The sequence below is a fragment of the Mandrillus leucophaeus genome, unplaced genomic scaffold, assembly GCF_000951045.1.
Source record: "Mandrillus leucophaeus isolate KB7577 unplaced genomic scaffold, Mleu.le_1.0 Scaffold20, whole genome shotgun sequence".
Lineage (NCBI taxonomy): Eukaryota > Metazoa > Chordata > Mammalia > Primates > Cercopithecidae > Mandrillus > Mandrillus leucophaeus.
In genome coordinates, this window is record NW_012102032.1 from 2,813,880 (window position 1) to 2,823,627 (window position 9,748).

General features: G+C 42.9%; 1 protein-coding gene across 1 annotated transcript in view; it reads right to left on the reverse strand.

The window, feature by feature from the left end:
* GDPD1 (glycerophosphodiester phosphodiesterase domain containing 1) overlaps nt 1–7,311 on the reverse strand; it is an 82,616-nt gene extending 75,305 nt beyond the window's left edge. The window contains exon 1 of the mRNA XM_011979256.1: nt 7,018–7,311. Coding sequence (XP_011834646.1) covers nt 7,018–7,190 — 173 coding nt within the window. The 5' untranslated portion in view covers nt 7,191–7,311. The remainder of the gene's footprint in view (nt 1–7,017) is intronic.
* Nucleotides 7,312–9,748: the final 2,437 nt, after the last annotated feature.

Genomic DNA, 9,748 nt, shown 5'->3' on the forward strand with positions numbered 1-9,748 from the left:
GCCAGGATAGTCTCGATCTCCTGACCTCGTGATCCACCCGCCTCGGCCTCCCAAAGTGCTGGGATTACAGGCTTGAGCCACCGCGCCCGGCCATAGGGGTCTCTTTCTTAACGGTATGTAAAAATTGTGTACTTTATAACCAATGGCATTAGATTCAGTGAAATACTATAGTAAACATTCTGTGAAAGTAAAGGATTATTGCTATTATTAGTATTATTATTACTATTGCCATTATCATAGTAACTGGTAAAGAATAGGTACTTGGTAAATGTCCATTAACTGCAATAATAAATAATATTGTAATTTTTAGAAAAGGACACAGATTTTGATGTGAACATATTGAATTATAAAAAATTGTCTAATAGTATATACTATGTAAAAAGAGTTAACTAACTTTATGCATGCTACCCAATTTTTTTTTTTTTTTTAGATGGGATCTTGCTCTGTTGCTCAGGCTGGAGTGCAGTGGCACAATCTCAGCTCACTCCACCTCCCAGGTTCAAGTGATTCTCCTGCCTTAGCCTCCCAAGTAGGCAGGACTATAAGCACATGCCACCATGCCCAGATAATTTTTATATTGTTAGTAGAGACGGGGTTTTGACACGTTGGCCAGGCTGGTCTCAAACTCCTGACCTCAGGTGATCCTCGGCCTCCCAAAGTGCTGGGATTACAGGTGTGTGCCACCATCCCCAGCCTAAAATGTTTTAAAACTAAAACATTTCAGTATTACCAAATAATTTATGAAATATACAGAAAAATACTTTGGAAATAATTTTCCATACACTTTGGAAAAACAGCCAATTTCTTCTTAATAGAAAGAGACAATTCAATAAACTCTCAATAAAAAGAGGGTTTAAGGTACTGCTCAGGGTGGGCACGGTGGTTCATGCCTGTAATCCCAACACTTTGGGAGGCTGAGGTGGGTGGATCACCTGAGGTCAGGAGTTCAAGACCAGCCTGGCCAACATAGTGAAACCCCGTCTCTAGTAAAAATACAAAAAAAAAAAAAAAAAAAAGGGACCGCTCAAAGTACCTAAAGGACTTAAGTATTAGCATTAAAATGTTTTATATACAATACCATCTGAACATATCTGTATTAAATGCTTCTTCTTTTATATTGTTAGATTGTATTTTTATGATGACCTAATTAATCAACAGAAATACAAGATATGCAGAAACAAATATATTAGCTTTAATATGCTAAAAGTTTACCACTTTAGCAGAGGGAAGATACCGATGTAAAAAAAAAACTACTAGTTTGATTTTAGGTTCACTTGGTTACTAGAGTTAATGCATGATAGAAAACAGATGCAGTAAATGTGAAGGTTATAGGTTTTTTTTTTAAGTCCCCTTTCAAGGTTAGATGACCCTTTATTGGATGAGGCTAGTTGGCCCTTGTTTTGATCAAAAACTACGGAAATACATTATATTCAGATAATATTCAAAAACAAAGTACCATAAAATATTTCTAAAAAGACAAGAATGCTAAAGGAGTTACCAGTAAGTTAAGTTAAACTACTGACCACTTGTACCAAAAAGCAAAGAAATTAAAAGAACACAAAAACCAGCTTGAAGGACCTTTCACTGGACAAATCTGGGACAGTGCTAGCATCAAAATAATGATAGTGAGCAGATTTTTAAGTCAGTGAATAAGAAATTCTGAATCCAGGCTGGACACGGTGGCTCATGCCTGTAATCCTAGCACTTTGAGAGGCTGAGGCTGGTGGATCATCTGAGGTCAGGAGTTCCAGACCAGCCTGGCCAACATGGTGAAACCCCATCTTTACTAAAAGTACAAAAATTAGCCGGGCATGGTGGTAGGTACCTGTAGTCTCAGTTACTTGGGAGGTAGAGGCAGGAGAATCGCTTGAACCCTAGAGGCAGAAGTTGCTGTGAGCTGAGATCGCACCACTGCACTCCAGCCTGGGAGACAAAGCAAGACTTCATCTCAAAAAAATAAAATAAAATAAAATAAAATAAAATAAAATAAAATAAAATAAATTCTGAATCCATTTTAATAAATGGATTGATAATTTGTTAAGAAGTTGGGTATTTGTATAGTTAGTTTTAAAGTATCTCCCTCCAAAAATTGGCCGAGCACAATGGCTCATGCCTGTAATCCTAGCACTTTGGGAGGCTGTGGTGGGTGGCCTCTTATTAATTATGAGCCTTTTCTCTTATTAATTATAAAGAGAAAAAGTAACCTCACAGTGGAAAAGCTTGGCAGACACCACCTCATCAAGTGATCAAAGTCAACTTCATTAGTTCCTTCGGGCTGATTTCTGCATCCTTTTAACTACCGTGCTTTGAAAATAGGCCAGGTGTGGTGGCTCATGCCTGTAATCCTAGCACTGTGGGAGGTGAGGCAGGCTAATTGCCTGAGCTCAGGAGATCGATACTAGCCTGGGCAACATGGCAAAACCCCATCTCTACTAAAAATACAAAAAAAAAAAAAAAAAAATTAGCTGGACGTGGTGGCACCACCTGTAATCCCAGCTATTCAGGAGGCTGAGGCACAAGGATTGCTTGAACCTGGGAGGCAGAGGTTGCAGTGAGCCGAGATCATACTATTGGACTCCAACCTGGGCAACACAGCAAGATTCTGTCTCCAAAAAAAGAAAGAAAGAAAGAAAGAAAATAATAAACACATTGTATGTTAAAATAACATTTTTATGAAAAGCAACTGCTTTTCAAAATAAAATAATACATGAAAAGAGTGGTATTGTTTTATATTTTTGCAAATGTCTTTAATATCTGGCTTAATAGAAAGCAGCAAGATTCTCATATCTGCTTCATATATACCCATCGTCACACAGATATGTATTTGGAAATGAAAGAGTCTTCTTTGATATGGCATCGAAATTCACTAAGTGGTAATTTGTTTGTTTACTTTAGAGACAGGGTCTTGCTGTCCCCCAGGCTGAAGTTCAGTGGCTATTCACAGGCACGATCATAGCAACAAGCTCAAATTCCTGGGCTCAAGTGATCCTCCTGCCTCAGCCTCTCAAATAGCCGAGACTACAGGTAGGCACCACCACACCCGGCTCAACAAGTGGTAGTTTCTTAAAAGTTCATTGCAATGTGGAATCTGAACCATATGAGTAATCACTTCATACTCTATTATGTGAAAATCCATTGGCCCATCTTGAACTTTGAATGATCTTTCACCCATGCATGATTTTATAATAGCACACATAGGTCATTTGGAAACTATTGATTCACTGAATCATACTGGTCTTCTAAATGTTGACACAGTATGCAATATTTTAAAAATCACATTTGTTAACATCCGAGTTCATTAGGAAAATCTTTCAGAATTAAATGATGTCAAGCTCATCATGATGGCAGTGATTGCATCACTGCACTCTAGCCTGGGTGACAGAGTGAGGACTTGTCTCAAAAAAAAAAAAAAAAAAAAGGGGAGAGAGAAAGACCCATCTGTCCATCTGTAATTCAACCCCTTGGAGTGCCCTGATAGAGTCTCGCACTGTCTCTCAGGCTGGAGTGCAGTAGTACGATCTCGGGTCACTGCAACCTCTGCCTCCCAGGTTCAAGTGATTCTCCTGCCTCAGTCTCTTGAATAGCTGGGATTACAGGCATGTGTTTTTGCAGTAGACCAATTCAGGTGCATGTACTTTATACACATAACATGATTAATGTTTCAATGGTCATATATCTAATTTACAAGAAATAGCACTGTTTCCTTACTTATGGGGAAAAATAAGTAAATATCAGGTATTTGCTGTTATGGCAATAGAGAATAAGCCCAAATACTAGTAATTTGCACAGAGAGACCAGTGATTGCTATTATTCGTGTCCAAGACAAAAATTAAAGGCAATCAAGGGAGTGACTCCTTCCTAGTTACATTGTCTCTTTTTTGTTTTGTTTTGTGTGGTTTTTTGTTTTTTGTTTTTTTTTTTTTTTTGAGACGGAGTCTCGCTTTGTCACCCAGGCTAGAGTGCAGTGGCCGGATCTCAGCTCACTGCAAGCTCCGCCTCCCAGGTTCACGTTTTTTTTTTTTTTTTTTTTGAGACGGAGTCTCGCTCTGTCGCCCAGGCTGGAGTGCAGTGGCGCGATCCTGGCTCACTGCAAGTTCCGCCACCTCCCGGGTTCAAGCCATTCTCCTGCCTCAGCCTCCCTAGAAGCTGGGACTACAGGCGCCCGCCACCACACCTGGCTAATTTTTTTGTATTTTTAGTAGAGACAGAGTTTCACCGTGTTCACCAGGATGGTCTTGATCTCCTGACCTCGTGATCCGCCCACCTCGGCCTCCCAAAGTGCTGGGATTACAGGCTTGAGCCACCGCGCCCGGCCTACATTGTCTCTTATTTGCCAGAGAGGTAGATCTTGAATTACAAAGTGCTTTATCTCCTCATCACTCTGGATTCAACTGTAGTATTGAGTGTACATATTCAACAAAAGCCTATGACGCACTGACATGGGAACTTACCACAGTGCTTGTAGGACCATTATATAGGTAAAACAGATTTTGAGTCTGCAGATATTTAATAGGATTATCACAAAAAGTTCCATTACATCTTTAAATATATAAATACTGATACCACATTTACAAATAATGAATGGACATTTTTATATAAGAGGTAATATTGAAATGACCTAACATCTAGGAAGAAAATAGTTTAAAAGTATCTTCAACAGTAAACAAAAATTTGAGATCTAGCTTATCCTGGCTTTTATACTTGCTGTGATGAACTAGCACACAGTCTTTAATGCCTATGGAGTGTTGGCTTTTTTCACCTGCAGAGTGTTACAAAATTTCAAAGATGTGACCCGTATTTCTTCTAAAATAAAATTTTGATCATTCACAATGACAGTTTAGAGAGCTTTTAAGGATCTGGTTTTGTTTCGTTTTGAAGTTTTTAGTAAGCATACATTTTGTAAATCAGTAAACACAACACACAAAAAAGTAATGTGTACTGCCTATCCCCAGAATAGAACTACTATCATTGAAAATTGCTCCTGGCCGGGCGCGGTGTCTCACACCTGTAATCCCAGAACTTTGGGAGGCCAAGGCGGGTGGATCACCTGAGGTCAGGAGTTTGAGACCAGCCTGGCCAACATGGTGAAACCTCGTCTCTACTAAAAATACAAAAAAATAGCTGTGCGTGGTGGCAGGAGCCTGTAATTACAGCTACTCAGGAGGCTGAGGCAGGAGAATCGCTTGAACCTAGGAGGCGGAGGCTGCAGTGAGCCAAGATGGCGCCACTGCACTGCAGCCTGGGCGACAACTCTGTCTTTTTTTTTTTTTTTTTTTTTTTTAAAAAGGGCCCAGCACTGTGGCTCACGCCTGTAATCCCAGCACTTTCGGAGGCCGAGGCGGGCGGATCACGAGATCAGGAGATGGAGACCATCCTGGCTAACACGATGAAACCCCGTCTCTACTAAAAATACAAAAAAATTAGCTGGGAGTGGTGGCGGGCGGGCGCCTGTAGTCCCAGCTACTCAGGAGGCTGAGGCGGGAGAATGGCGTGAACCTGGGAGGAGGAGCTTGCAGTGAGCCGAGATCGCGCCACTGTACTCCAGCCTGGGCGACAGGGCGAGACTCCGTCTCAAAAAAAAAAAAAAAAAAAAAAAAAAGAAAAGAAAAAAAGAAAAAAGAAAAGAAAATTGCTTCTGTGACAACAACTTGAATACTAAAAGTTGGTCCCTGGTTCCAATGGTTGAAGGCACCTTAATAGTTAAATGTCATCATACAGTTTAACCAGGTAGCTGTTAAAACAGATAACCCAAATAAACAATAACACGGCATTTGGCTGACCACCCTTTAAAACCTCTGAGGCTTTTCATGAGTGGGAAGGCTAGAATACTACTGAAGTCACTCATTAGACTAACAAAATTATATAGAAGAATGATAATGTATTTCCGTATTTATATTTCAAAACCTTATTCCTTGGCCAATGCTTGTTAGTAAAGTGATTATGGTACTAAACCAAGTTTTACACTGTAAACTCCTAGAAATTATCATTTCAAGTGTGTATTAAATTTCAAGCAAATTTTAAACCAGTTTAAGATTCATCCTTAAAGAACAGTTAAAATTGATTGAAAATAATCCAATTTCACCGCACTTTATACATCATACCTGAAATGCAATGAAGACACAATATTATACAATAATGAAGAAGCAAAGATTTGGCCTCTTATCTGGGAAATCAGAGGGTAGACTACCTGGGCTCCTTTTAGCAAAACACTTTTCCAAAAGAAACTTATTTTTGTTTTCTTTAAACAATACTGTCCTGTCCTAAAAGAAATCATTTCTAGTCTTTTGAAAATCCACGTGTCTTTGCGTGTTTATTTATTTATTTTTAAATTTTTTATTTTTTGCAGTGCTAAAAAAAAAAAAAAAAAAAAAAAAAAAAAACGATACAAGGTTTCCAGCCCTGGGGACCAGGGCGCTCTAGCTCCTGTCTCAGTTCAGCCCTAGCTCTAATTGTGACCTTGGGAAATGTCCCTGGCTCGGAGGACTCGGTTTCCCTCTCTTCTCAATTATAAGTGCTTGGAACATGGGGGTGGGACGGGCCCCCAGCACCGCAGACAAGGGGCTACAGCTTGTCCAGTTTCACGCAAATCCCCAGCCCTCCTCGTCGCCTCGGCTCTTCCCATCCACTCAGCCACTGGCTCGCTCGGAGCAGTGTGTTCCCGGTGCCCCCCGCGGGGTACCCTCGGTTCTACACGGCGCTCCCCTTTTGTGTCTTGCTGCTAGGAAGGGACCTTGCGATCATCCTTCCATCCGCCGAGAAACGCTCCACCTACCCTTCATTCTCGACCGGGTCTTTCCCGTTTCAGAGAACCCCTCACATTGCTGCCCTCGAGAGACCCCCGCCGTGGATCTGACTGGGAATCCCTCTCCTTCTTTCGTCTCAGGAGACCTTCCCTTCACACAGCCTTCACCTCCGGAGGAGCCCTCAATTCACACAACCCCATTCTTCCTCAAACTCTCAGGGATTGGCACCTGGCTGCCTTTTGCGGAGCCGCAAAGGACTGTCAGCCTCCCCCACCTCCGCCATCGGTTCTGGGGACCCCTCTCACCTCCGCGGTGAGAGATGTGTTTACTGAGGAATCGCTGCTTCTTTCTCTGGTGCAGCAGGGTCGGGTATTTAAGCAACAAGAATGAGGTCACCAAGTACCCTCCTAGCGTAGACAGAAGGTAAAAAGCCGCAGTGGACGACATCTCAGTCACCGTGTGGGAAGTCTCCCACCTCCGGGCCCTCTGAACTCCGCTGCGGCAGTAGCAACGACGGCGGCGGCGGCGGCTGCTCGAGGTCTGCTCGCCCCCAGCCGGTGCCAGCGGTGCAGCGCACTTGTCAGTGCCGGCCTAGTGCGCATGCGCAGCTGGACCCCAGCGCCCCAGCAACAAAGGGGCTCCGACGCGCAGGCGCGCTCCGGTTCTCGAGTAGGAGCCTGCAGAGATCCTGGAGTGAGCGTTTGTCACCTAGCTCTGTGGACCGACCCGCATGAAGAGAAAGCTTGCAAACCTGCCAGTGTGTTGGCCATCACTCAAGCAGAAAAGACTATTCACGGATAGCCTTTCCTAATTGGAAAATCCACATCAAAAAGGAAAGATTCCAGGGCGCGTCTTAGCCCCTAGTCTAGGAAATGCAAATAATTTTTACCTATGGAGGCAATAAAGCTTGCTAAAAACTAAAAACTAAATAAACTCATCCATTTATCTAGCCTAGAGAGAATTTCCCCTATGGTCACATATACTAGAAAAGGTACCGGTTTACCAGTCAACTATCTGAGAGATGGACCCCTCTCCTCTCATTTCATTGTGGAAGTGCAATCCTCATTCTTTGTACACAATAGGCACTGTAGAAGTATTTGCTGGCTTACAAGTCCGTATAAAATAAGGAAACTTTGTCAAGGTTATAAAGTATTACCTAAAAGTCCTAGAAAGACAGATAACTAAGTTCCAGAAGGCCCTACTAGTTTTCCTTTCACCAGACAAATTACAAACTGCTAACACACGAAGAGCCACACTTCAGTGCAAAAGAAATAAATCATCCAGGACTGAGGGAGAAATTTTACGGAAAAGACCATGTCTCCCATAGGACTAGAAAAGCAGAGTGAGTATTTAAAATCCTGTGATTCAGTTGGGCGCGGTGGTTCACGCCTGTAATCCCAGCACTTAGGGAGGCTGGGAAAGGTGGATCGCTTGAGCCCGGGAGTTCGAGACCAGCCTGGGCAACATGGCGAAACCCCATCTCTACGAAAAATAAAACAAAAATAAGCCCGGCGTGGTGGCGTGCACCTGTAGTCACGCTACCCGGGAGGCTGAAGTGGGAGTATTGCTTGAGCCTGGAAAATCGAGGCTGCAGTGAGCTATGACTGCACCACTGCACCCCAGCCTGGGCAACAGAGCAAGACCCTATCTCAACTATAAAAAGAAAATTAGAAGAAAACAGGGGGTGGCCGGGCACGGTGGCTCAAGCCTGTAATCCCAGCACTTTGGGAGGCTGAGGCGGGCAGATCATTTGAAGTCAGGGGTTCAAGACGAGCCTGGCCAACATGGCGAAACCCCATATCTACTAAAAATACAAAAATTTGCCAGGGATGGTGGCACCCACCTGTAGTGCCAGCTACTCGGGAGGCTGAGGCAGGAGAATCTCTTGGACCCGGGAGGCAGAGGTTGCAGTGAGCGGAGATCGCACCACCGCACTCCTGCCTGGGCGACAGAGCAAGACTCCGTCTCAAAAAAAAAAAAAAGAAAAAAGAAAATCCTTTAGTCGAGGTTGAAGTGAGCCTTGATGGTGCCACTGCACTCCAGTCTGGGCAACAGAGCAACATTTGAGGAAACTCACAGATTAAAAAATTGTGTCTTCTGTTTAGGGTTGTTAAACTATTTCCTGTAGATCAACTGAGGCACCTGGTTCTATTTTTCAAAATATCACCTGACGGCAATGGAAGGGTCTAGAATAAACCACTGTGGCATAAAAATTATTTTGAGGCTGGGCATGGTGGCTCATGCCTGTAGTCCCAGCACTTTGGGAAGCCGAGACAGGCAGATCACCTGAGGTCGGGAATTTAAGACCAGCCTGGCCAACGTGGTGAAACCCCGTATCTACTAAAAATACAAAAATAACCCAGGCATAGTGGTGCATGCCTGTAGTCCCAGCTACTAGGGAGGCAGGAGAATGGCTTAAACCCGGGAGGTGGAGCTTACAGTGAGCAGAGAGCATGCCACTGCACCCCAGCCTGGGCGACAGAGCAAGACTCTGTCTCTAAAAAAAAAATTAAAAAAAAAATATAATATATATATATATATATATCTTTATCTTTTTTTGAGCTGAAGGCATTTAAATTCCTGGAATCCCTTATTTGCCTAAAATCAAAGGCTCCCAAAAGAACTTAACTGTCATAAATCTCCTCCCTGGGAACAACTCTAATCTTGTCAGAGATGAGAGAGAGACACTGTCACAAAAGTATGATATCACATGGGTATTCTCCTAAGGACACATTTATGTTTCCAAAAAATCATTTCTTTTCCAAAACGTGCTTTCTCCCCAGCTTCTAAGAAGTCATTTGTTCTTCTGGAACTACTTCTACCCCTTCCTACCCAGTAAATTTTAGATGATATATAAACCTCACATTCTAACTGCTTTTTTTTTTTGGTCTCTGTGAGACCACAGAGTCTCACTCTGTGGCCCAGGCTGGAGTTCAGCGGCGACATCTTGGCTCACTGCAACCTCTGCCTCCGCAGGGTTCAAGTGATTCTCCTGCTTTATATAT